The sequence below is a fragment of the Podarcis bocagei genome (genome assembly GCF_964188305.1).
Source record: "Podarcis bocagei genome assembly, chromosome: 13".
Lineage (NCBI taxonomy): Eukaryota > Metazoa > Chordata > Lepidosauria > Squamata > Lacertidae > Podarcis > Podarcis bocagei.
In genome coordinates, this window is record NC_138138.1 from 33247680 (window position 1) to 33274877 (window position 27198).

General features: G+C 46.2%; 2 protein-coding genes across 6 annotated transcripts in view; both read left to right on the plus strand.

Moving 5' to 3' along the window:
• The first annotated feature begins 114 nt into the window (after positions 1-114).
• SULT2A1 (sulfotransferase family 2A member 1) lies at positions 115-13001 on the plus strand. Of its 3 annotated transcripts, none has more exons than XM_081165498.1 (7): positions 115-4896; positions 6116-6251; positions 7068-7276; positions 8042-8168; positions 8978-9072; positions 10435-10615; positions 11413-13001. In XM_081165498.1, the coding sequence occupies exons 2-7, from the start codon at positions 6116-6118 to the stop codon at positions 11562-11564; spliced, it is 900 nt and encodes a 299-aa protein (XP_081021624.1). In that variant the 5' UTR covers positions 115-4896; the 3' UTR covers positions 11565-13001. The 3 variants fall into 3 exon arrangements, with proteins under 3 accessions (XP_081021624.1, XP_081021622.1, XP_081021623.1); XM_081165496.1 differs by having other exon boundaries at positions 116-4896; positions 6113-6251; XM_081165497.1 differs by lacking the exon at positions 115-4896 and having other exon boundaries at positions 5978-6251.
• A 1526-nt stretch (positions 13002-14527) lies between these two features.
• Positions 14528-27198, plus strand: part of ARHGEF40 (Rho guanine nucleotide exchange factor 40) — a 39501-nt gene continuing 26830 nt past the window's right edge. For all 3 annotated transcript variants that reach the window (XR_014001196.1, XM_081165267.1, XM_081165266.1), the window contains exons 1-2: positions 14528-14767; positions 26889-27086. Coding sequence is in view for 2 of the 3 variants with exons in the window: in XM_081165267.1 (XP_081021393.1) it covers positions 14765-14767; positions 26889-27086 (201 nt within the window). In the remaining variant the exon portion in view is untranslated. The remainder of the gene's footprint in view (positions 14768-26888; positions 27087-27198) is intronic.

Consider the following 27198-nt stretch of genomic DNA (forward strand, 5'->3'; position numbering starts at 1 on the left):
TTATTATTTGTACCCCGCCCATCTGGCTGGGTTTCCCCAGCCACTCTGGGCGGCTTCCATAGAAACCAAAAAACATTAAAAACTTCCCTGAAAGCTGGAAAGCTGTCTGTGGACAAATGCCGGCTCCGTCGGCCTGAAAGCCAGATGAGTGCTGCAACCCCATAGTCGCCTTTGACTGTACTTAACCGCCCAGGGGTCCTTTACCTTTACCTTAGTTTAACATATACTTAGAATTTAAATTAGCATCTCTCACTAGTTTGCATTCAGACACAATGACAATCCATCATGTGAGGGTGTGCTTTCCCTTCCCCTTTTGCACACAAGGGAAAAGAGATTAGGAGATTTTATTTTGCAACAGAACATAGTTTGGGTTCCGGATTTGAGGGCAATATGGTTTGCACAAATCAGTAGTTTGGTGCATTTAGAATCTAACTGAATCAGCAGACTAGAAGCAGAAGCTAATCTCAACACCCACAAGGGGATGATGAAGAGAAGGAACAGCACACATCTTTTTATGTCGAACTCTGAATCTAACCATTGCCTCTGTTATCCTTACATGCCAGAATTATCTCTATACTTGCAGACGCAGGGGCAGAGGCTGAAAGGGCGGTGGATTACCAGAGACAAGTGGGTTCATAACAGAGGCAGGGTTTAAACTCCTGCCTTGACCATTGGCCTCTACTTCTGTGTATGTGTATGTGTGTAAGCATGTAAAACTCCCTGTGGCTTTGGGGTGATTTTTAAGGGTAACCTTTTTGGTGTTTTAGAAACCCATCACCACCAGGCCTGGATTCTGATTAACAGACCTGGACACCAATCAGCGTAATGTGACCTGCCACAAAGTTTTCATTTGGTGGTTGTTGCTGACTGCCATCTTGAATCTTGACTAGAACCTCACTGGTCCATCTTTTACAGTGATTTGAATTCAAAACCTAGAAATCCATAAAGTCCAAACCTCTTGAACAGCCTAACAACAAGAATACTCTACCTGCCCATAACAATGTTAATTTAATAAGTTGCTGAGATGCCTTTTTTAAAGGTGATGTTATGAAAGCAATTCGGACCTCAGAGCCCAGAATGAGAGATATCAACAAGTTTGGTCTCAGTTTTATGACACTCTTAATGTGCCCTGGAGACACCTCATCAGTTGTGGAGAGAGAGAATTGACCAAGGCTTAAATACCTTCCTCTTGGATACATTTGAAATTACCTGTTAAAACCACATTTAAACCATACAATCAAAATAGGCCAGTCATTCTTGTGGAAACAAAATGATCTCTGACTTTGACTTTCCAAGCTATTCTTTAAGCTCTACAGATCACCACAGATCCTGCACATTCAGGGCTCTTCCACTAGAGGGCATGGAGGAGTAAGAGACTGGGCTCCCTTTGCCAAATTCAGATTTTACTCCCAACTAAAAAACGGGGTGGGAGTCCAGAGGTAACAGAGGACACCTGTGCAGAGAAGCAAGGAAGGGAAGGGTCCTGCCTTGGTGCAATCAGGTGTTATGGTTGCAAGTTACCTCAGAAAAGGTGGAGACTATCCATAATCTGGGAAACTATTGTGGATCTTTCCCCAATTATATACTTTTATGATTTTTGTGAGTAAGAAAAAAGTTGCAGGGTTGAGTGTTTCTGTTCAGGATACTCTATATTTCCCTCATTTTCCACAACCCCCCCTCACAACGGGGAACTTTTTTTGGCCACAGTGTACAAAGTCTTCATTGCACACCCCTCTTTTTTTGTTGATGGGGAGAAAGGTTTTGAAACTTTTCTGTACTTCTGCAAACCTTCTGCCATTAACTTGGGGTTGTCATATTTCAGAAAGTGAAAATCGGGACACAAAAGTTGCTTTTTTTGGCAATGTTGAGCTTTTTTCAGTTTTGCCCAAAGTTGTTGAGGTTTTTGTTCACACAAACACACAGAAAAACATTTCCCCCCCGGCTATTTTTAAGGGAAATTGGCAAAGACGACACTGCCAATGTGGATTGCCATATATCCGGATTTTATGCCCAGACACTGCTTTTGACTGCAGTATTCTGGGTATGTCTGGGAAATTCCGGACGTAGGTCAACCCTAGTTAACTTTTCTGAGTGTATAGTGCCCTTTTGACTACATAAGCAACAACACAGCCTGAACGTCAAAAGTATCTTATTCACACATACACACACGTACTGGCCTATGCTGACAAAATGGCTATTATCATGAGGCATAAAAATCAGAAACGGCACCCCTAGGCTAGCCCCCATTTATGTGACATGTAAAAGTGTTGTAAACGAAGGCCATCTCATGGAAGCTAGCTGGTACCACCTATTCTGGACACAGTCCTATAAAACCTGGCAATTCAGATATGTAAAGCATACTTTATATACGCCATCACAAAAATGCTTAGGTATATATATTACAAATTACCGTAACTCAGTTGGTAAAGCATGAGACTCAGTCTCAAGGTCAAGGGTTTGAGTCCCCCGTTGAGCAGAAAGTTTCCTGTAGTGCAGCAGGTTGGACTCGATCCTTGCGGTCCCTTCCAACTCTACAATTCTATGATGAAGTAACATCAACAATAAAAAAATAGTATCAAAACAATGTGCCAAAACATGACAAAATTGGACAGGGCGGGCAGGGGAGAGATATGATAAAGAGTCACAGAAACAATATACTGTACTGTAAAAATACTGTCTATTTATTCCAAACATTATACTTTTCAAATACTGTATAATGGTGTCTATCAAGGGCCTTAAGACTGCAATTCTGTAGTCACTCGCTGGGCAGGAAGTCCTATTGTGCATAACAAGTTTTACTTTCAAGTACTTGAACTGTAAGGCCATGTTCCTATACCCACCAACGTAAAATAAGGCCCATTGAATTCCATGGGACTTACATGTATTGGTCTAGGATTGTATTGCAAAGCGTGTCAACCATCCAGTTTATAAAACACAACATCTTTCCCTTGGGAAGTTGGCTCACTGACATTTCAAACCATTTTCTTCCTCATCAGGATCCCACTTTACACACAAACATGTAGCCTGTTAAGAGTTAATGGGTAAAAGAAAAAATTACATCATCAAGGGAAACCCCTTTAGAACATGTAACAACCTTTCTCTCTCTCTCTCTCTCTCTCTCTCTCTCTCTCTCTCTCTCTCTCTCTCTCTCTCTCTCCTCTGTAATTCACGCAGTAACTAACTCCCAAGGGCAAAGCATTTCACAGCCAAGCTGAAAATATCTACTTTCTTAAAATACATATTCTATCGGATGAGAACCTACTATCAAGGCTGCCTCTTGCATAATCACAGTCATTATTCAGTCTGGCAATTCATTACCAAAGTGGATATTTCAGCTTGGCTGAGGAAGAATAAGAATATGTATGTCATAAATACACTGAGAAAATAAGATATAAGGTTCTAACCTTCAGAGATGTAATGTATTATTCTGCACTCTGCACTTTCCTGAGGGTTGAGAAGTGCTGGGGTACTGCCACTGGGTCCCCCCTTTTTTTGAATGAAGCATTCCTTGGGGATTTAAGATGTCTGCAATATGCAACTTATTGATAAATGCAGAAGTACATGGAAGCAAAGAGGCATACCTGAAGCACAGAGGGGTCTGAAAAGAGGGTGCTGGTGAGCTCCCAAAGATACAGTTTCAGTTCCAGCTAGAAACTTGAAACTCTTGAACCCGTGGCCCTGAGTTGAAGAGTCCCATGCGCTACCAACTGAGCCATCCATGTATGTACATGCAGTCCCCAAGCAGTTGGATCTAGCCACTGTTTCTGGACCCAGAGAGAGTGATGCTACATCAGAGACATTGTGGTGAATTAAAATGTCGGCTGGAATTAACTGCTCAGAGCACCAGGCTGAATCTTTTTTTTAAAAAAGCAAGCAGGGCTCAGGGCAGGTGGGACTTGCAAGGATGTTGAGGCCTGGCTGCTGCCCAAGGATGCCAGGTTGAGCATGCATCTTCCAAACTGCCAACCGTGGTCTCTCCCCCTCGCCGCCCCCTCATGCCAGCTTTGCTTGTGGATAAAACATCCACAACCATAAAGATTAAGGGCTTTGGGGGGGGGGTCATATTTAAGCAGATTCTAAGCCAGTGGTGAGTGGTCAATTACAATGAATGGGGCACTGCTTCACCAAGCTCAGTGTGCCCTCAACCAACCACCAGCTTGCCTGTTATCTTGCAACCAGTCCGGGGGGTAGCATTGCCTATCAGCTTCCTGCTCCTTAGCCCCCTCCACCACCTGTGGGTCTGCCTGCCTTCTGCTCCAGCGGTCCCAATGGGCCTCGGCCACCAGTACTTTCATGCAAATAAGCATGCTTTGTGTTTCTTTCCAATTTTTCGCTCCATCGATGGAGATGGGCTAAGCTTACCCAGTGAATTAGCCACTTGGTTCATTGCAAAATCAGGGGGGGGGGGAATACTTTAGGACGATGCAAAAATCTTCATCTTTTGAATTCAAGTGGACAAGGAAAGGCTAAGGAGGGGGTGTCAGGTGATGGAGTTAACAACAACAAGCCGCAGCGAGTGGGACAAAGCAACGCTCACAGGAACAAGGCCTGCTTATGAATGAGACTCACAACATCTGATTCACATTATTTCCACCCATGCACATTTCTTTTTTGTTTAAAGCCAGGGTCAGCGAGGGCTGTATAGACTGTGCAGGACATTCTGTTAATGATTTGCCTTTGGGTCGCTGCTGCTGCTGCTGAGGCACATGAGAAGATTAATAAAGACCTTCTGAAGAAGAAGCAGGCAGGCTGAGCTTGGGGCAAGTGGGTGGGAGATTTAGCTGCCCGCTACTCTTCGGAAGTAGACGTTATCCCGCCCATCCCTGCAATTTTGCTGCGGTTTCCTGGAACTTCTCCTGCTCCCCGCACATCCAAGAAAGCCATATTATTGCACAGGTGAGTAAGCAGATTTAGAGGAAATTGTGTGTATGTGTGTTCCTGCAAATGCGACATCAAGCTTACTATCTCAAGAAGCTTGCTATGCTCCACTTCCTGCCGGGCATTGGCTGGTTCGCCTGTGGCCCTTACAGTTTCTACATGCCATGGGGCAAAGAGGGCTCATGTATCAGTACTTCACAGCACACAGAAACAGCATTAAAGCAGGGTCCACACAAGGAAATACCTACTATCGGGTCCCGTTCAGTACTCTGGTTACTGGTTCCATATAGGCCCTAGTTCACATTCCCAGATATGAGGGGCAAAGAGCCATCTGGCTCATTCAGGAATATTCCAGGCCTGCTTCCTGATTGTCACCTCTTATTAAAACAACAACAACCAGACCTTTTTTCTTTCTTCTTTTTTTTTACTTTTGGAGAGAGAAGGAACAGTGTGAGACAATATTGTTGTTGCTAACAGAAAACACCAACACCTGCAAAAATATAGAAAAAGAAGGAGGTGCATATTTTGAGTTGCTCCCCAAATCACGACGATCACTTCACTGGACCATCATTGTGCAGCAGCTAGGAATACTAATGCCTGGCTTTAGCTAGTGCACCAAAGGTAACCATGCCCTTGTAACCTCCAAGTTTGACTACTATGATCTGTCCTTCAAGTTGGTTCAGGAATTGAAACTAGTGCCACGGTCAGGATGCTTATGGGAGTGGCAGGTTGGGTATAAATCCCATTTTAAAGCAGCTTCCCTGGTTACAGTTGTTTTCTAGGCCCAATTCAAGGTGCTTACAGTTACAGTCCTGGACAGTGTGGGGCCCAAAGGTATAAGAGAATGTCTTCTTCGAATACGGATCTATGGATGAGGTTTGCTGTTGGCCCCACACAGGAAAGAAGTATGTAGTGCTGTGGCCTATGAAGAGCTTGTTCAATGGCATCTCCACATCTATGGAAAGCTCTCCTCACTGAGGTGCACCTAGCTTGGCTCAAGGGCTTTCATGACTGGCCACAGCTTAGTGGAGCAAGGAGACTTTTATGGCTGACCTCCCTGCAGTTCCCTCCATTGGTCAGAGCACAGTGATGACAAACCTCCATTCAAAACCATTGTGTGCTTGGATCCTGACACCTGAACGCACTCTACAGTAGACCCACCTTACTACATCAAGAAACCACAGTTTCACTGGTGCTTTGTCCCCATGTTGAACTCTCTTTTTTTGCTCCATAGGAGATGGCTGTCCAGTATGTCCATTATAAGGGGATAAAGTTCCCCCCAGGATATAACTCGGTGGAGAACCTTTGCTTTGCTGAGAATGAGTTTGAAGTGCGAGATGACGACATCTTCAATGTGACTTACCCCAAGTCTGGTAGGAGTGGGATTCCTGCTCAGGAATCGGGTGGGGAATGGGATTTCAAAACAGAATGACATTCTACATTTGTATAGAATCACAGAATGCAGAGCCCCGCCCATTATATTTGGACCTACTATGAATTCAGGCCAGCTTTGTCCTAAACAAATTATTAGAATGCCATCTTTTCTCGCGCACTTGCAAAAATGTAGCTGTTTTTATGTGCTTCTGTAACTTGCTTCCCACCCCTGGAAACATTTGTAGTTGTTTAGTTTTTAGGCGGGGGAATTAAAAGACAACATAACTGAATCCGGAAACTGGATAATTAAGACGATGGCCTTAACGTTCTTTAGAAAGACTTAAGGTTTTAAATTCTTTAATAGCAGCCTTAAACACTGAATTTCAAAAAATAAACATGGGATTGCTCAAAATCCAAAATCAAACTTGCTTGGTTCAGAACTGATTGAGATTCAAATGTTGCTTGAATTTGAATGTTTGGGAAATGTTATTAAGGATGTAATCCTCTATCCACTTTCCTGTCAGTAAACCCCATTGAACTCAAAGGGATGCACTTATGAGTTGGCATGTACAGGAAGGTTTGCACTGCATATTTTGAAATCAAAGCCTGGTTTTCCTCTTCACCACTCCCACTCCCAAATTTTGAACCAGATTTAGATGTAGGAATTGTGATGGATTGCTTTGCAAATGGTTTTGGGCCAGCCACTGTTAGAAAATGATGGTGTGCTTGGCTTAAAGCAAAATGAATTTGTGGGTACCAACAAAATAACAATCCTCGTTAAACCTGTGGATTTCTTTCTTTTTTCCTTCATCAAGGAACAGTGTGGATGATTGAGATCCTCAGCTTGATCCTCAATGGAGGTAATCCAAGCTGGAATCAATCTGTGCTTAATTCTTGTCGTGCCCCCTGGTTCACCACCCAGCTAGGCCTGGAGGCAGCGCATCTCCTCCCACCCCCACGGCTGCTCACCTGTCACCTCCCCATTCATATCTTCCCCAAAGCCTTCTTCAGCTCCAAAGCTAAGGTGAGTAAATGGTGAGGAACTGAATATGGAGTTGGCTGGGGTCCTGTCAAAGAGCCTAGGGGCACTGCCATGGTGATTGCTTGTGTGTGAAGGGAAGGACATCTTTGAAAGTGGAAAATAACATTTGTAGTATTGTAGGTCCAGCCCATTCAGCATGAAAAACTCCATGTTGGGTGTGCAGCTTATTTACAGGGATAGGGGAAAGTTTTGTCATTAAAGTTGTGGTTATAACTCCAGGCCCGACCAGTGGCGTAGCGTGGGGGATGCAGGGGGGGCCCCGGCCGCACCGGGCGCAACATCTGGGGGTTAGGGTTAGGGGGCGCAAATCCATGGGTTAGGGGGTGCAAATCCACGGGTTGGGGGGCGCAAATTACTTGCCTTGCCCCGGGTGCTGACAACCCACGCTACGCCACTGGGCCCGACTTCTTTTTTGCTTCAAGTACCTTAAGCTATTTTCATTGCAAGGACTTGAAAACCAAAATTATAACTACATAGTATAGTTAGTTAAAGTGATCAGTGTTGGTGTTGCCATATTCACCAATGAACCATATTCCAGGTCTCGTCTGTACCTGCCCTTAGCACCTCACTGTTACCACGCTGAATGGCAAAAGCCATTTTTCACCGCAGAGGTTCAGCCTTGGATCATGCAAAGTTCCAAATTTTACAATATAAAGCCCAGATGGTTTCCTTGTAGTCACCCTAAGACAGTGTTCACCCACTGATAATGCCCCACCTCCACCAATTAACAGAAGTTTTCTCCCTTAGGTGGTGTACACATTGCGGGACCCCAGGGATGTACTTGTTTCTTACTATCATTTCTCCAAGATGTGTGTCCCCTTTGAGAACCCCGAATCCTTCAACCACTTCCTGGAGAGTTTCCTGAGTGGGGATGGTGAGTTGAGGGTGGGTGGCCAGAGGAGGAGGAAGAAGAAGGGACATTTGGGTGTCCTTGGTGGGTGTCCTTGGGACATTTGGGTGTCCTTGGTGGAAATCCAGTTCACACACCCAGCAGTTCATTGCCACAAGATGCAATGAGGGCCCACTCGCTCAGGTGGCTTTCAAAATAACAGCTGAGACTAATTTATAGGGCATGGTTTATCTATAGGTTTTGAGCTGTGGCAGCCACAAGGGAAACTCCTTATGCCTATGGCCCTCCAGATATTGTTGGACACCCACACCATATATTTAAAGCACTTTTGCATTAACAGTCATGCCTTCCCCCAAGGAATCAAATCAAATCCTGTTGTGTGGTTTCTTACCTGCATAACTCTATCTGTACGTGCAGAGACGTGCCTTTTCGGACCCTTGGATGCATGTGTGGCAGTCAGGGTCAGGACCAGCAAGGTGCAGTGACATTGGGGCCAGGCCAGCAGGCTTGGTCCCATTCCCCCTTCTGTGCGTTGTCTTTACTCATGGAGAGAACATAGGAAGCTTCCTTATTCTGAGCCAGACCATTGGTCTACCTAGCCCGGTACTGGTCTACAATGACTGGCAGTGGCTCTCCAGGGATTCAGACAAGGGAAATTCCCAGTCCTACCTGAAGATGCCAGAGATTGAACCTGGCACCTTCTGCCTGCAAAGCAGATTCTCTACCAGTGAGCTACATCCCTTCCTTGTAAAAAAAAAAAGGGGGGGTTTCTGTAAAAAGTAATTCCACCACCCATCGCTGATGTCTCTATCTCCGTGTATTCCTTGGTGCAGTACCTTTTGGATCGTGGTTTGACCACATCACAGGTTGGATGAAGCTGAAAGGCAAAAGCAACCTCCTTTTCATCAGCTACGAGGAGCTGAAGCAGGTGAGAGCATGGGGCAGATCCCACCCTTTCCAAGGTTTCTGTAAAGCACCCTCCCCATTGGTAGAAAAATGAATGCAAACCTATTCCATGCGTTCTTCATTGGTAAGACAAATGAGACAATGTTTTAGCAACGTGAAAAACAGGGTTGAATTCAATGCTACACACATGTAGTTCTACCCGCACAGCAGGACTTCCTGTTCTTCTCCTTGTACCTCACCCCCAATCTGTTCCAGACGGTCCCCCAACTTAATGGAGCAGATTTTGAGGTTGCAGTGGGGAGCAGGGGGCTGCAAGAGAGAGGAGGGGGAGATTCCACTGTCCAAGTGGAAGTTTATAGACCAAGCAGAATGGTCGTGCTGGTAGGGTTGCCATTCAGACACAAAAGTAGTTTCTGAGCTATTTTTAAGGAAATGTGCCAAAATCTACACTTCCAACATGGGTTACAATGCATCTGGATTTTCTTGGACATTTCAGCAATTTGCGCCTGGACACTGTTTCCGACATCCAAATCCTGACTATGTCTGGCAAATTCCGGACGTATGGCAGCCCTAGGCATTGGATGCAACCCAGAATTCAAAAATGTCTGCTAGGTGATGGAGGGGAAAGACAATTTGCACAGGAACCTCCCATACACCAAGCCAGATCATCGCTCCACCTAGCTCAGTCTACTGCACTGCCCCACAGGTTTCAAACAAGAGTCTTTCCCAGCCCAACCTAGTGATGCCAGGGACCTTTTCTGAGCAAAGCATGTGCTCTTCCAGTTGCCCTATGTCGCCTCCCATTTTTATTTCATTCATCCCACGAGTCACAACCTGTATTCCTTTTCCATTGTTATCAGTTCTTAAACTGCATTCTAAACATCACTTAAGCTGCAGTCATGGACACACTTTCCTTGGAGCAGGTCCCCAGAGCAGACATGTACAGGATCGTGTTGTTCTTTATTTAAAGCGCTACCTCCTACTCATTTCCCCCGAGGTTGTTGCATTGGATATTGCGGTATCATAAACAGGCAGACACCATTATTAATATATGGTGAAACCTCTAGAAGCTGTCTCTAGTCTTTCGTCTTGGCTGTGATTATGTCTCAAGTTTTGTGCAAAAATTAGAACCCAGGGCATGATAACAGAGAGGTTTGGGGTTAACTGGGAAACTGATTCTCTGGCTGTGCTCAGGATAAATAGGGCTTTGTATGTTCTGCAGTTTTCTGACATGATGCAGGATGAGTGCACCATGAGCATCTCAGATTTCATTAAAACACACACTTCAGGATACAAAACCTTAAGACTGAAATTAGGTATCAAAGAACATAGGTCTTACTTTTTCCTGCTGCCTAGAACACTAGTCCCCTCTGTATCTGTTCAGGACCTGTTTGGTATTGTGGAACGCCTCTGCCATTTCCTAGGGAAAGAGCTCGATGAGGCAGCGATTACATCAGTGGTGGAGAACACTTCCTTCGAAGCCATGAGGAGGAATGACATGTGCAACTCAACAATGCTTCCCAAGGAATTTATGGACCAAGAGAAAGGGACCTTCCTGAGGAAGGGTGAGGCTTGCTCCAGTAGCATTTTCCATAGTTTCAGAGATGATGGGGAAGAAGGGGCATGGCAGACAGATCACGGATAAAGGAACAATCCAGCCACAGTGCCAACAGAGGTGAGAGAATTTGGGTGGCACCACCAGTGACCTTGCACAATTACCGGTAAATATGGCTGGGGCGAAGATGGAGTGAGGACAGGAGTGGGATGTGTGTGTGGTGACACAGCAGAATCCTCTCCATGTCAGCAAGACCAGAGACGCGCCACCTAAAAAACATTTATATTAATCAGTGCTGAGGCCCATACCCCTAAATTAAAAACCAGGTGATAATTAGCATGCATTAGTGCAACAGTAGAGCTGTTAGAGGTTGTTAATGTGGTGGGAGAGAGCAATGTAGTATCTTCACCATTGCCTAAGAGGCAGGCAGTGACAAAATAGAAGAGGAAAGTTAAGCAACTTGAGAAGATCTTGGCTGGCTGGCCATAACAGAGAGTCTAAATAAGTCTTCTGGCACACCAGCTCCATGGGAGACACACAGAGAGAGAGATCTGAAGGCTTCTACTTTGACCTCTGACCTCCTGACTCTGCCTTTGCACCGGTCACTTTTCCCTTTGCTGGAAGTGTCCTGCACAATTTCATTGGCAATTACAGGCACCCTTTGATCTAGTAGCACTGGCTTTTACAATGCTTATTTTCTCTGTCGGGCAGAGGAGCTGACTTGCAAAGTGCTGAGAAGCTCAGCTCCAGAGAAGTTTAATCAAAGGTAGTTTGAATTTATTTGTTGCCCGTGTCCTCATTTTCTAGGCATCTGTGGAGACTGGAAAACTCACTTCACGGTGGCACAGTCTGAATACTTTGACAAGGTTTACCAGGAGAAGATGGAGGGCCTGAAAGGAATATTCCCTTGGGAATACACTAGGCAAGAGAACCACTTGGGAAAAGGCCTTAATTTCTGAACTGAAAGATGCCGCAGCCTAAGCTTGTTTGTCTGTTACCAAGAAAGCCCTTCCTTAATCCTAAACCCTAAAGTAGAGGCACTTTTTGTAGGGGAAATGTATGTGCTCGGAGCACTTCATAACATTTTTTATAATTTCACATGCTTCAGGGTGCTGGATGTGAACACATGTTATGCTTCAGGGCGCAGAGTGGCACATGATGTATCATGTGAAGGCATCTACTGCAGTCATCTGGCTGAAGCTGGACTGCATTGGAATTAGCAGGGGGAAACTGACGGAGGCTGCCTTAAATTACACAGAAGAAAACGGGGATCTAATCATGTTTCTTTTTCAAAAGAAATATTATTAAGGCAAGCAACGAACAGCAACTGAATATAGTGATGCAACTCACTATTAATCTCAAGATGGTAAATAGCAAAAGAAAGGCAATTTTTAAAATAATAATAATCAGTGCTTTTTTCTAAAAAAATGTTTATGGGTACAGTGGTACCTCAGGTTACATACGCTTCATATTACATACGCTTCAGGTTACAGACTCTGCTAACCGAGAAATAGTGCTTCAGGTTAAGAACTTTGCTTCAAGATGAGAACAGAAATTGTGCTCCGGTGGCGCGGCGACAGCAGGAGGCCCCATTAGCTAAAGTGGTGCTTCAGGTTAAGAACAGTTTCAGGTTAAGAACGGACCTCTGGAACGAATTAAGTACTTAACCCGAGGTACCACTGTACTCTCATTTTGACTCAAGAAAACCACCATTTTATAGTTCAAATAGGGAAAAAATAAATACAGTAAATGGACAAAAGTACAAAGATTCACAAAATGTTTAGGAGTATGTGTCCCCCCAGCGTCCCCGCAAAAAAAAAAAGAACTGATAATAATAATTATAACAACAACCACCACCAGTTTTACAGACAACCACAACAGAGACCATATTTTAGAATCAACAGTGTGGATTTCAGAAAGTTATTATTCTAGAATGTTTGTGGGAAAGGGGTTCCGAACCCCATAAAATAAGCTTGAGGGAAGGATGGGTGGCAAAGGCAGAGAGGCCTGCAAAAGCATGTGTTTGGGGGGCAGCATTTTTATTTGAGCTAATCAGATGCCTTTCCTAACTAAACAGTTTTTAAAAATAAATAAATTAATTAAAAAACGGATTAAATTTATTTGTTCTTTTGGCTGCAAATCTGGAACCTGATCAAAGTGAAGTCACTTGACTCCCACTCCTTCTCTATTGCCAGCTTTTCTGGGTATAGGCATCTCCATCCTGCCTTGTCCTCCTTTGCTTTCAGGCTTATTAGCTCTGTTCAGTCGAAAAGCCTGGAAAGTGTGTGTGTTTAAAGTTTTTCCTGGAATTTAAACTTGTTCTGAAAGGGAAATCTAGAAGAAAGTAGCCCCTCCCCCTAGCTGGCATATGAAATACTGCCGATACAATGTCAGTCTGTTATGCGTGCGTTTGTGTGTGGCCCAGCTCCTATAAACTGGGGGGCGGAGGGGGGGATACAAAAACCCGCTTGGAACTCACATTCTTGGAATCTTGGAATGAGAGTTGGTTGCGGTTAATCACTGGCAAGGAAACCGTATGGTATACTCGTAAGTGGCATGGCTCAAAAGTATAAAATTGGTGCAGGAGACGAACCCCACCCCCTCCCTTGCACACAAACACACACACACAATTTCCAATCCATTCTAATAGGTGTTTTCACATTGCGGGATTCCTCCCAGTGCCACATGCTCCCAGTGCCACATCCTGCCATACTCAAGAGCTTTATAGCAGCATCTGGCTTGTTAATAGGTTTTAGTGGACTGTGCACGGTTTTAGTTAATAGGTTTTAGTGCACGGTTCTTTAGATGTTATTGGTGTGAGAGAGAATTTTGAATGTGGAACTAGTAGATAGTAGTTTTCTTGGATTAATTAATGTTATGTTGTTGGGTACTTAAGGACCTGTCCTTATGCCTGTAGGCCTCCATCAAAATGATTCTGTTTTCGTGGTTTGCAGCTCATAGCCCAAAGACAACGTCTCATTTCTGAACCGGAGAGGTGCTGGGGCTAAACTCTGCCTGGGAATTGCACCCCTGGAAGCCCCAAAGTGGCACTCTGCATGCGGTCAATAGCCATTCTCTTCTATATCAACCTGCTTGGACTCTGGCATTTCTATTGTCCCAAGGCAAGGGCATGCATCTCTTGGACTATAACCCGGGTCACTGGCCATGCCGGCTTGGGCTGGTGGGAATTGGACTCCAGCAACATCTGGAGGGCCACAGGTTCCCCGCCCTTGTTTATGGCCAAGCATCTGGTTTAAGTTAAGCCAAACAAGCAGTTCCTGAATTGGGGAGAGAGAGAGAGAGAGAGAAGGCTCTTAATGAAATCCATAAGGTCCATGTGACTTCTCCCAATTTTCCACAAATCATGATCCCGCCCAGCCTTCTAAAAACAGTAGCTACGTGGGGGACAACAGCACATAAACTAAGGACCCCTCTATCTCCGCTGTGGTCCAAGCACTACCCTGGGAGCTCGCATTTCTCAAACTGTCTCAGCATCATTTGCTTAAATCATTTTTCTCCATTTTTCTCCGGGGAGTGAGAGCCCTTTTACCGGGCAGCCTCGTGGTCTAATGAGCCTCCTCCTCCTCCTCCTCCTCCCCTGCGTTAGAACAAGCGCGCTCTGCACACGCTCAGAAGCAGCCTGGCCTCTTGATTCGCAGACGTTCCGACATCGCCGGCCGAGCCCCGCCGCTGCAAAAGCGGGCTGGAGGGACTGAGCTGCCTCGAGCTGCAAGTCGAGGCGCGATCATCCGGCTGGGGGAACTTGTGGCTCGGCTCTCAAGGGCACTCGTAGGCGGAGAGCGGAGGCGTCGGCCGAGCCTGGTCCCCCTCTGTCCCTCCCTCCTTTCCCTTCCCCTCCCCTCGCCTGCCTGCCTCCCCTCCGCTTCCCCTCCCCGCTCACTCGGCGCTGCCGCAGTCGCGCCTCCACGTGCCCTTGGCCGGGCTCCGGCGGGGACTGCAGCTGCAGGCAGCCGTGGCGTCGGGGGCCGGGATTTCTGCCAGGGGGTGGCTCCAGGCTGGGCTAGAGCCGGCCAAGGCAGGGGGCGGGGGCGCAGCGCGGAGTTCGGAGTTCGGAGGCGGCGGCGGCAGCGACAGAAGCAGCCGCCTCAGCAATAGATCAGGCAAGCCCGTCCCGTCGGTGAGCCCGCCTGCCTGCGCCATGGTGAGCCGCTGTGCGCTCTGCTGGGGGGCGGCGGGTGGGGGTCCGGGCTGGGCAGGTAACGTGGCCTCCGGGGGTAGGTGGGTGGGTTGCTAAGGCAGTGGGGAGGTGGGCTACGTCGGGAGAGGAAAACTAATCTGACCGCCCTCTCCCTTGAAGGAAGCGCACTAACAGCGGGAATGAGGTGCCGGGCATCAGAGAGGGCATTGCGATACTGGAGGGGGCGAGGGGATGGGGATCAGGGTGGCTCGCCGCTGGAGGGAGCCCACAGCACTGGGGGGGGGGGCAGGCGGGGGGCGGGGCAAGAGTTACTGTCAGGGGTGTAACTGGGGCTTGCAGCCGAATCGCAACCGTGTTTACTCGGGAGTAAGTACTACTGGCTAACCTCGCTGTGCGCACGCAGGACTTCTAAGTCTGCTCTTTAATTCCGAGTAGTTAAAAGAGATGGTGTGTCTCTTCCTTAACCGCGCCTCCCCCCCTGAATGCTTCATGCCTGCTGATGTGAGGGATCCCAGCCTAAGATTTGTGATTCTGGGTCGGGAACCCCGGTACTGTGGTGGTGGTTACTGATTTCTGGCCGTGCAGTACGAGAGTGTGGTTTTCAGCACCTGGCAGGAGTCTCTCTTTCCAAGGGATGCTGAAACAGAGAATTTCCTTTGACGTTTCCTGCATCTGTAATTCGAACTAGAATCTACACTAACCAGAACACTCCTTTTGGTTTAGAATTGTGTGTCTTCATTCTGCTTTCTAGTCTACTCTTCTATCCTGCCTCCCTCCCTCCCCCCCTCCCTCCCTCATTAACAACACTCTCAAATGTTTTTGGACAAAAAAGGCATTGATAGAGTATATTATTGGGTGTTGGGGGGGGGAAACCTTACATTTTGGAGCGGGGATTAAGAGCAGCATAGCTAGCTGAAAGTTGGCTCTGAAGGAGACACCTGATCTCATTGCGTGTGTGGACCGGGCATTTGTTCTAGCTGGGCTCAGGTTGGTTGCTCCAAGCTGGAGGTGGTGGCAAGATACCCTTTCTTCCGGATTTAAACAAAGTCCTACGATCTGTGTGGGAGGTCAGCAAAGGGGAACATATTTTAGTATCTTATTGCATGGCTGTCATTTATAGATCCAAAGAAACCCCAGAAAAGGTTGACCTGGTTCCTGGCTCCGTTGAAAAAGAACAATCTTTGGTGTGCACATCCATGCAAAGAATTGTGAGTGTAGTACTGCACACGATCTGTGAATACATGCTGCAAAACCACAGTAGGTGGTTCTTCAAAGGAAAAATGGCTAGATTGATACTTTTTAAGGCATTTGTTTGATGCCTTTTCCCCATTGCAACTCTATTCCCCCACCCCAAAACACAAACACATGCTAGTTGCTACTCTTCCTCTTCCTCCTCAGCTGCTAGGTATGGGTTTAAATAGGTGGAACACATTTGGAAACCTGTGGAGCAAGGAAGGAATAGGACTGTGGCTTGGGCAGAGGTAACTGCCACTGAAAAGTGCCAAATAACCCCTCCCCTCCTTATTATCTCCCTCCCAGAACTGCTTGTCTTTAGAAGCAGCAGCTTTTATTTCACAAGTTTATGTGTAATTTGACTTTGATGGGCCTTGCACTCTCTTTTTGCTTTTGCAAGTTGACAGTGTGGCAGAGGGCCTGTCCCATAACCCCCATAAGGGCTGTGTGGTCTAGGGGAGTACCAGTCAGGACACCGACTGGTGTGCTTCATGCGCCTCCTCTCAGTGCTCAGGGTTAAAAACAAAAGGCACCAGAGCTTTAATCCTGAAAGCGTAAACTGGAAGCCCCCTCTTTGTCAGGTGGGACCGTACAACACATGCTTCGCAAAGAAGAAACCCCAAGTTCAGTCTGTGGCGTCTTCAGATAAAAAGGACCAGGCAGCTGATAGGCCTATGCAAATTGTTTAACATTTTCTTGAGCAGATGGTCATTTTCATTATTGTTCTATACCACCTACAGTGTTGGTTTTTTTAAAAAAATGTTTTTATAATGTTGTACACCATCCTCCTGATCTCCTATGAGAGGGCAGTGTAGAAATACTTCTGTGAATAGGTGGGTAGCAGGTGATGGGAAGAATGTTTGCCACAAACCAGAGCATTTTTCTACCTGAGGCAGAACAGGAAACAGAGTCCCTCCCACAAGCCACGGTGCATAGGGCCCTTAGGAGTATGTAATAAATAAGCAAAATAAAATAAATCAGAGTTTTCTGCTCTTTCAGGCAAACGAGACCAGTTGCCTCCACCCTGACTCATGGTGGAGCCGGCCTTCTGCTGAAACTGCTCATTGCTACTCAAAGGAAACATCTCTGGGCTAGATGGGCAAATGAGCTAGCTTGGCATAAGGCAGACTCCTGTAATCCCAGGTGTGTGAAGGCTAGAATTGATTGTGAAGTCTTCTCCGAAAGGGAAAGGCACTGCACTTATTCAGCAGGGTGGCTCGTAGGTAATTTTTTCAGCTTCTTATTTTCTCCATGGAAACCATTCCCCTGGTACACAAATGTCTGCAGAAACACAATCATGGCAGTCAGTGGTGCCCAGCAGCGATTTCTGAGATCAAGGTGGCGTTTTCTAAATGATGTGATTTCCCCCCTCCCTCCACACATTCAAAAAGTGGGTATCAACTGTGTTTTTAAATAGAAAGTTATCAGTTCTTGATGTATTTCAATCTAAGACTCTCTTCACTGGGGAATACCAGTAAAAAGGTAAAGGTAAAGGGTCCCCTGACAATTAAGTCTAGTCACTAATGACTCTGGTGTTGTGGCATAACCACTAAACACAGGCATAGATCTGCAATGGTAATATTTACAAAAAAAATTAAAGAGAGAAGAAAGTCAGTATATAAAATCATATCATAAATATTGCTAATATTAACATCTGTCATAAAAGTGATTTTAAAAGAATAGGTGCACTAATGTGTGCCACATAAGTAGGGACAACGATGATAAGTAATGAGTTTAAACATTTTCCTACATTCTCTATTTTAAAAGCCATAGAAAAACTAGTCCTCAGCACTCCGGCTAGGAAGAAGCAGAATTTAACACTGGCATTTAATTTTCTTAATGCAGGGGGTGCCAACATGGAGCCTTCCAGAGATGATGCTGAACTGCAGTTCCCATCATCCTTGGCTGTTGGCCATGCTGGCTGAGCCTGATGGGAGCTGGAGCCCAACGAGATCTGAAGAGCATTATATTGGCTCCTGTGGACCTAAAGAGATAAAGAACAGCCTGTAACATCTTAGTCATACATGGAACCACTTCTTTAGACTTTCTATAACTTCCCTGATCATAAAAAACTGCTGCTGAATTATATATGGACTAAGTTCCTGGCTTACACAGTATATTGCTGGGCAGGCCATCCCAAGGCATTCTGCTACCTGAGGCGGAGCAGTCCCCCCAGGTGCTGAGTACCTAAAGCCAGCCAAGTTATTTTAGCACCCAAGGCAGAAAATTCCATGAGCACCTCTCTGCTGCTGTTCCTCACACTGTAATAATAGATTAGATAAGTAGCAATTTGCTGACCTTCCATGACACCCAAAATCAACTGCGTGAGGGGGCTGCCTCATTGCCTAATGGTAGGGCTGGCCGTACCTGATGCTAGGAAGAGAGAAGACTTGGTCACTTTTAGAAATGGAGGCAGTTCATACTCTGAGCAGTGAATCCCTTTGAGCAATCCTTGAAAGTTTACTTTGACCCATTGAAAACCACCGCTGTAGAATTAGATGAAAGACGGAGATCTGCCTCTGGTGTTTGATTGAGACGATGGCTTTTCCACCAACGCTAAGACATAATTTGTGCAATTACTGAGTGCTGTGTGCGTGTGTGCGTGCGTGCATGCATGTGTGAACTTGCTCCAAAACAGGGCATAATCTGACCAGGGTACAACCCCTGTGAAATGTTGCATGGTGTCCAAGAGACCATGTTGTGCACTAAGTGCTCCTCAGTTCCAGTCTGGAATTCTCTAGGTGATCTTAGGTAAGCTGCTCTCTCTTGGCCTCACCTGTAATATGGGGATAATAACTCACGGAGTTTTCCCTAAGGACTGGTGATGTTGAGTATGTGAAGCTTCTGGAGTCTGCTAAAAACACTATATGAATGCTAAATCTGATGATGACCTAGTGCAGAATGTATTTCCTTGCCGGAAGGGCTGTAGCATAGTGGCAGAACATCTGCTTTGCTTGGGAAAGGTTCCAGGTTCAATTCCTGGTATCTCTAGGTAGGGCTGGGAGAGAATGCTGTCTAAAATCCTGGAGGGCCACTGATGGTCAGTGTAGACAACCCTGAGATGGATGGACCAATCATCTGCGTTCAGGGTAAGGCGCCCTTTCCACTGAGTAATCTTAACTAGGTTGCTGTACACTGATTACATTAATCTTACACTTCCTCCCAGAAGCTTATACAGTGGTACCTCAAGTTACAGATGTTTCAGGTTACAGACTCCGCTAATCCAGAAATAGTACCTCGGGTTAAGAACTTTGTTTCAGGATGAGAACAGAAATCGTGTGGTGGCGGTGCGGCAGCAGCAGGAGGCCCCATTAGCTAAAGTGGTACCTCAGGTTAAGAACAGTTTCAGGTTGAGAATGGACCTCCAGAATGAATTAAGTTCTTAACCCGAGGTACCACTGTAGTGGGTTTATGTGGTCCCCCCCCCCATTTTATTCACAAAGCAAGCCTGTGAGGTATGTTAGGCTGAGATACTGTCACAGTGAGCTTCATGGCTAAGTTCAGATTTGAATATTTTTCTCTGATAGGGCCAGTCCTACCATTACAGAGAGTGAGCCGGGTTGCCTTAGGCGGCAATGTAGAATGACCTGGTTCAGGGTTCCAGCTAGCCAGCCAAATCCGTTCCATTCTCACCTCACGTTTTCCCCCTTCCCCACCCTGTCAGTCAGTATTTTGTGCCCACTGAGCATGCTCAGTGTTCAATGAGCGATTTTGGGATCTCCCATTTTAGGATTTTTTAAATAGAAGGTTTCCCCCTTTTTGTACTTCTGCAAACCTTGGGGTTCCCCCAAGTCTGCTGATAATTCTCCTTTGTGCATGGCTGGTGCTGTTTTCATTGCAGAAAGATCCACGCTTTGAGAAGGAGTTTGGGTTTGGTATTAGTACATAGGATGGAGATGCGGAGACTCCAATTTCCGTTTATGAGAAAGAGAGAGAGAGAATATATATATACTCCACCAGCAATATTTCTGGAGGAGGACGGCTTTCTGTTTTTTTGCCAGCCACTGTTCTCCCTGGAACCATCTGCCTTGCACACCCTCCAGGACGGCGAGCCAAGAAGGGGCCTCCCCACTCCTTCCTGCCTCCTGCCAGTGTCTGTGTGGGAAGGGGGGTTGCCTCTTCCTGTCGGGGATGTAGAACTTCTCCCTCAAGCTTGGCTGGCTCCAAGTCTCTACTTTCCTGCCTCTCTTCCAGAAAGTGGCAAAAAGCTCCTGGGGGGCGAAGGAGGAATGTAAAACAGACATACTTTCCACTATTCTACAAAGTACCGTGTGGCTAAAAACTTGAACTGAGGCCTGGTGAGGGCTAGTCCCTGAAAAGTAGCCAGGTTGCCAGTTTGAGCCTTCCTTGTGGGAAGAGGGCTGGGGCCGGCCCTATAATGAGACGCGCTGAGTCACTTGTCTCAGGTGTCAGATTGAAGGGGGGCAGTGGAATGAATGCCACACCCCACTGCCTTGCTAAGCCACCCCCACCCCCGGCTGCTAGAATGAGTTTGCCCCCTTGCCAGCCGCTGCTTGAGCTCTCGTTTCCGGCAGCTGCCTTGGCTAGACGTTTTGACACGGTGCTGTGAGACTTGGGACGCCTTCGCTGCTGTGCTTGCAGTAAGTAGCAGTTACCCGTCTTGTTGGGTGCAGCGACTGGGGATGAGGGGTGGTCCTGCCTTGCTTCAGGTGGCAAAACAGCTTGGGCTGGTCCTGGTTGTAGGGCACCGGCTCTGCATGTAAAACAAGGATGTAGTGCCTTGGCCTTGGGGATATGAGTGCCACCGCCTGGTTCTCTTTATCAAGCCCTTGGGACTCTTTGTCACTCGCCCTCTTCAGTGCTTTGGCCTGCTTGGAATGCGTCCTTGAGCAGTGATAACTGCTGCTTGCCAGAATGGAGGCTTGTATGTGCATTGGGTGTGTTTAGAAGGAAACCTCCTGACTTCTGTGTGGCTGGAATGCAACCTGCTGTACAAAGGTAAGAGTCACATGTATCTCTCTGCTTAAGTTTGCTTCTACCTCTCACATGTGCCTGGAAGGTTTGTTTGCTTGTTTATTTTATTTATATCCCACCTGCCTTCCAAAGAGCTCAAGGTAGCATTCCTGGCTCTTCCTCTCTCCTCACAACAACCCTGCAAGATAGGTTAGGCTGAGAGAGTGACAGGCCCAAGGCCACCAAGTGAGCTTCATGGCTGAGTGGGGATTTGCTCTCCCAGGCTATGGTCCAGCACTCTAACCACTACACAACTCTGCCCGTGAGCTTCCTCGCACCAGTGAAAAGATTCCAGGTTCAATCCCTGCTGTCCCCAGTTAAATGATATTGAATAGTAGGCAGGAAAATTTCTCCGTTGGGAAGCCGCCACCACACAAGGGCAATGAGTTTGCTGGGTGATTTGGGATGCTGGTTTCAGAGGCGGATTTAGGGAAGCATGGCTGGTTTGGTTGCACTGGGTGCGGAGCCTCGGGGGTGGCACAGATGTGATGTAGAATGGAAGGCAAGAGGCACCCAATTTTGGCATTGCCCAGGGCACCACTGGAGAGCCAGATGTTCCTCACCATTGTCCCAAAGGGTGAAGGCAGCAATAGTACGCAGGATCTGGAGTGGACAGAAATTGAATGGAAAGGGGTAGAGATGTTAATGGATATACAGCGGGATGTGTTTTACAAAAGAACAGAAGACAAATTCCTCACTACTTCCTCACTGCCAAAGAGGAAAAACGCATGGAGAATATCCTTTAAGCTCAGTGATTTCATAGATTGGCTAATTATACTCACTAGAGAAGACGCAAGGGCAGTTAAATGATACAATAACAAACCCACCTCTTCAAAGAGAAGGATGTGATTCAAAGTTAAGAGATCGATTCAAATTTATTATCACCAGGAAATTATTAGTTTTAAAAGCTTTCTTTGTTTTGACTCTTTGGGCACAGATGACTTGGCAAGTTACTTACGCAGCAGAGGTGAAACTGGGATCCCAAACAATCCAGGAAAGGAAAAGGCAGGCTACAGTGGGACTGAAGATCCTATGGAAGTGGAAGCTTGAAGGGTATAGTTGGCCAGGTAGACTGTTCCCCCAGCAACCAGGTAGCTGGCCCCAAAGCCCTGATGGTCATTATTGTGCGGTTGCAAAGAGAGAGCACAAAATTCCTCCCTGGAGATGCCTTTTGCTTATCTCCAACAAATTGAGCATACTGCACCTGAAGACATTCATGTTTTGCTTAAACTATTCCACCTGCTGATAACCACAAAGATGGGACTGCGTTATTATGATTACCTGTAGTTTATATACTCCTTTCTGAAGTAGTATGTGGCTTTTTTCCAGGGAGCCTCTGTTGGCCACCACATCTTTCTGGTTCTTGGGCATCATCCTGACACAATCCCTTCTCCTGACATGCACACCAGTGCATGTTACCTCCTGGCACATTCCTTACAGGCCCCAGAGGTGACCAGCGGTGCCTTCCTTGATGTGTCATGGAAGGAGAACTCCTGAAGTATCTCTTGGTAGAAGTGGTGGTGAAACGTGAGAGGATAAGGGTAGCCAGATGACACTTCTCTGACATCCAGTTTTGCAGGTGGAAGTTCCTCCAGCAGGCCTTGCCAACTACCTCAGCAGGGATCAGTTTGCTGTACTGATGACAGGTACTGGCACATGGCTGGAAGGATCTAGACTTGGTGCCCATTGAGTTTGGCTTAAAGCAGGAGTGGGGAAACTTTTAAAGCCCACAGGCCATGTACTTTTCCAGGCAACCTTCTGGGGGAGCCCAGTGGTGGGTGTAGGCAGAGGCAAAACATGAGTGAAACAACAGATGTTACTCTTGTCTTTGTGCAGTAGGCCACATTCAAGTCATGCAAAGCTCAGAGGTTTCTAAGGCAAGTAAGAGGCCTTATCACAGTTCAAGGACACAGTCCAGTCGGCCTAAAGCTCTCCAGGAGAGGGTGGAGCAGTGTCCGTGAGAGAGAGTCCCAAGGGGTGGACAGAAATGCTTAATGGCCCCCAGGCCTGAGGTTACTCACCCCTAAGCTAAAGCATAGAGGGTTACACATTGCCCCATCTTGTTTCCAAAGCATCCTGTCCATATATACCACTTTATATGGTGTATATGAGGCGGAAGAATTGCTGATGGTGTTGAGGAAAGCAGAGTATTCCATCAGTGGGACATTAGGTGCGTTTGAAGAGTTTGCCCTCCGGTGCCATTAAAGTTATCCTGCCAAGCAGGTAAGCAGGTGCAAGAATGTGGGGAGAGGTGGGAGAACAAAGAAGCACAAGAAAAATAATAGGGAGTGCTGGCAGAAGACGTGTGTTTCTGGGAGAGTCCTAGCTCCACAAGGGGGGCTCTTAAAGAAAGAGCAGGGTGGAGTGAAAAGGCAGGTAAGACTAACACTCTCAGCACACAGCCAGGGAGATGTATTCATACATCTCTTGCCTTGTGCTCAGCTGGACTATATACTTTAGCCTGGTCTCTCCCCCCGCCCTTAAATAAGATTCATTGTTTCTTCCTTTGCCTGGTGGAAGAGTCAGCAAGAGAGGGGAGAACAGTGAGCTGAGAGGAGATGCAGCAGGCAGCAGCTGTAATGGGGGGGACAAGGGAGAAAGGAGTGTGTCGGGGGGGGGGAGTAGGAAAGCTGAGGGTGGGGAGATGCAGATGCTGTCGCAGTGCTTCTTCTTCCCTGGGCCCCTCTCTGGCAGGTGACATCACCGTTCTGGCACCGAAAGAAGGAGAAAAAGCACCAAATCCTGTTTTCCCTACCATTGTGTAATCTTAGGCAGCCTCTTCTATATCTGGGATTAGGAGAATTGATTTTTTAGATACAGTAGCATACCTCTTCTTTTTAGAAATGTAAAATAAAGCCCTGTTTCTGCAAAACACATGAATATGTGCTCTTGCATTTGGTCCCGTCCCCCCCATAGAAAGCTACACCCAACAGATGGTTGCTTGCACAAAGGCAACCTAAAAGTGCAGCCCTGATTCACTGTTGTTGCAGATGTGCTCTGTATCCACGTAACGCTGCGATAGGTTTCAAGGCACTCCAACTTCTTCATCAGTTGTATGTGAGTACTGAGCTTTTCACTGTGAGGTTTTTATAAGCCGCCCTGCAGATCTGGCCCTACCGTTAGGGAGAATAAGGTTGCTGCAGCGGATGCTGAGGGCAATTCTCTGTGTGTGTCTTGCACAGCTCCCCATACTCCCTAAGGGAGCCTGATGTACTCGGGCACATTGTCCTTTTGCCACTGCAGAAAACAAGATTCATATGCCAGTCCAGTCAGTTTCTGTACAAGGAATTTTAGGAGGTGGGGGTCTGTATCTTGTCCTTCACCTCAGGCAGCAAAATGTTTTGGGCAGAAAACTGCGTGGTCTGTAAACCATTTTTGAAGAAACGCGGAAATAAAAAGAACAAAAAGTCTCAAAATCTTGTGGCATTTTAAAGACGACGGGCTGCATCCCAACCTAGTCCTATTTAGAGTAGGCTCATTGAAATGAATGAATTTGACTCAGATCATTAATTTCAATGGGTCTATTTGAGTATGACTAACACATTGGATACAACCCTAACAAATGTCTCATAACATTTTGGGTGTGCTACAAGACTCTTAAATTGTTTTTGCTGTGACAGAGTAACACTGTTACCCCTTTGGAAATAAATACAAGAGCTAGTGGTACAAATAAGTCAATTCTAAAGGGTTGTAATGGTCACCGTCTGCTACAGGCTTTTTGTTGCTTATTTAAGGTTCAATTCAGGGTGGATTTGATTTAAATCAAATCGATTTAAATCTCGATTTAAATCACTATTCAGTAAGACTTGATTTAACCCCCCCTTTTTTACAGAAAGGCATTCCTGCTGGTATAATCTTAATATTTACAATGAGATGAAGGTTTCATTTTTTGGAATAATAAATTTTCAGAGTAGTTTTTACAGCTATATCAAAAATTAATGATTTGGTTATACTATTAGAAATACATAGACAGATTATTATGAAATTATTATGAGGTTTAGTTAGTTAATTGTTTATATTTGGGCAACTTTTCTACTGTACTTTATTGGAAGGAGAAAAATAATCATTTCCTTAATAACAATTTAAACAATTTATTTAACTAAAACAATAACATTGTAGCATATGTATCCATGTTTGTTAACTGATGTGGTTAAACTTTTATATATATACTTAGACTGAGTTTTAACACACATGATAAACTTAAAACAAATCCTTATTTCCTGATGGCCTTTGGACTATAACGTAACTTAAATAGAAAACTATCTTTAGAAATACTTTTTCCTCCAAAAGCATTTTATTTTAAAAATCCAATTTAAATTTTAAAAAATCCATTTTTTTATTTTTAAAAATCATTGATTTTTATCCACCCTGGTTCAATTGATAGTATAGTTCCATGGACCCCTCCAGAATTTTCACATTTCAGTACCCAGCAGTGTGTTCCTATGTCAGTGGAGCTTGCCTCTAGGTACGAGGATTTGGATTGCAGAATACCTTCTTTTTTGGACATGTGTTTCATTCCACTTCCGAACAGACATGGAAGGAATTAAAAACCAAGAAAGAAACTTTTAGCACCTTAACAACTTACAAGTTTGTCCATGGCATAAGCTTTCATAGACTTCAAGAAAACTTGCGCCATAATAAATTAAGTCGCCTAGGTGCCAAAAGACTCTGTTGTTTTCTAACGCAGAAGACTAACACGACTACCCCTCTGTAAATGTACAGGACTACACAAAGGGGAAGGGTCGCAGTTAAGTGGTAAGAGCATCTGCTTTGCACACCAAAGGTCTCAGCTTCAGTCCCTGGCCTCTCTAGGTAATGCTGGGAGTCACCCTCTGTCAAAAACCCCCGGAGGGGCACTGCCAGTCAGTGCAGGTAATACTCAGCTAGATAGGCCAGTGCCTTGCTTGGTATAGGGTAGCTTCTAGCATGTGCCCTGTAAATCAAGCGTGCCACCACCTGATTCTGCAGTTTTTGGGATTTTTGAAAACAAAGCAAAATAAATAAATAAATAAATTGCAATAGGTTTGCTAAGTCGTTTGATCTGGATTCTGAAACCAATGCAGGAAAGCAATTTAAAAGAATTAAAAGGTTTGCATCTGATTCAATGTACTTGCAAGTGGTACGGAAAGGGTTCTTGCGACTCGTGATTAGGTGCATTTGGAAGGTCTGGCACAATGGCTGCCTCTTGCTGTTGGCCCCTTTCCCTCGCAGCCTCTCTCTCTCTCTCTCTCTCTCTCTCTCTCTCTCTCTCTCTCTCTCTCTCTCTCCCCCCACCCCCATTTCCTTTGCTGGGTGGAGCTGCGGAAGGAATGAGCTCACAGCTGCTAATGTATTCCAGATGGAACCTCGGCTGTTCTGTTCTCAGACTTTGGCACCTTCCCAGACTCTTTCTTCCCTGCTGCCCCCTTATGCCCCCTGTTCTTTTTACACGCTGCCAATCTCTGTGCGCTGCGCCGCCGCCGCCAGCTCCCTTGCTGCCCTGTCCCATTTGGCTCGCCGCTAGGGGGCAGTGGTCTGGCGTGAGGCTTCAGCCAATGCTTGCTGCAGGTAGCCACGACCGCTGCATCTCTTCTGTGAGTTTGCTAAGCAAGGCAAATAAAAATGTACTTTTAAAAAATAAATAAATGGACAAGATCAAGTACAAGGGACCCTTGGCAGCAGTGCAGCAAGTCCCGTGTCATGCAAAACAGCAAAGGACATTCTGTTTGTGCTGAGAAGGCACAGGCGCAACTGGTTGGATTTAGCAGTGGTGGAGTTCGTCCTGGAGTATTTAATGGTCTGGGAATTGGCATAGATTCCCTGGTGATTGCATGGGCATTAAAGAGCCAGGGAGTTGGCGAGGGGGCAGAAAGGGAAGGTGCAGGGGAGGCTGCTGTTGGATGCTGCTTCCCCCTCACTATGCTCTCTCTCTTTGCAGGAACCTGAGCCGGTTGAAGAATGCGTCCAGAGTACGCTGGCCGCCTTGTACCCCCCCTTCGAAGCCACTGCCCCCACCCTGCTGAGCCAGGTCTTCGAGGTGCTGGAGCGGACGTACCAGCACGACGCCCTGCGCTACACCCTCGACTTCCTTGTTCCTGCCAAGCACATCCTGGCTCGGATCCAGAGTGAAGCCTGTGTGAGCTGCTGCATCGGTTTGGCTCTGTTCCTCCGGAGTATACCTCTGAGTGGGAAATCTAGCTCAGCACAGGGGCAGTATAAAAGCAATCTGTTCTGACGCTGGAATCCCA

Bases quoted from the DNA above. Each gene is read 5' to 3' on its own strand.
- SULT2A1 (XM_081165498.1), top strand. From the start codon at position 6,116: ATGGCTGTCCAGTATGTCCATTATAAGGGGATAAAGTTCCCCCCAGGA. The intron at 8,169-8,977 runs GTGAGTTGAGGG...TCCTTGGTGCAG, and splicing joins GAGTTTCCTGAGTGGGGATG to TACCTTTTGGATCGTGGTTT. The intron at 10,616-11,412 runs GTGAGGCTTGCT...CTCATTTTCTAG, and splicing joins AGGGACCTTCCTGAGGAAGG to GCATCTGTGGAGACTGGAAA.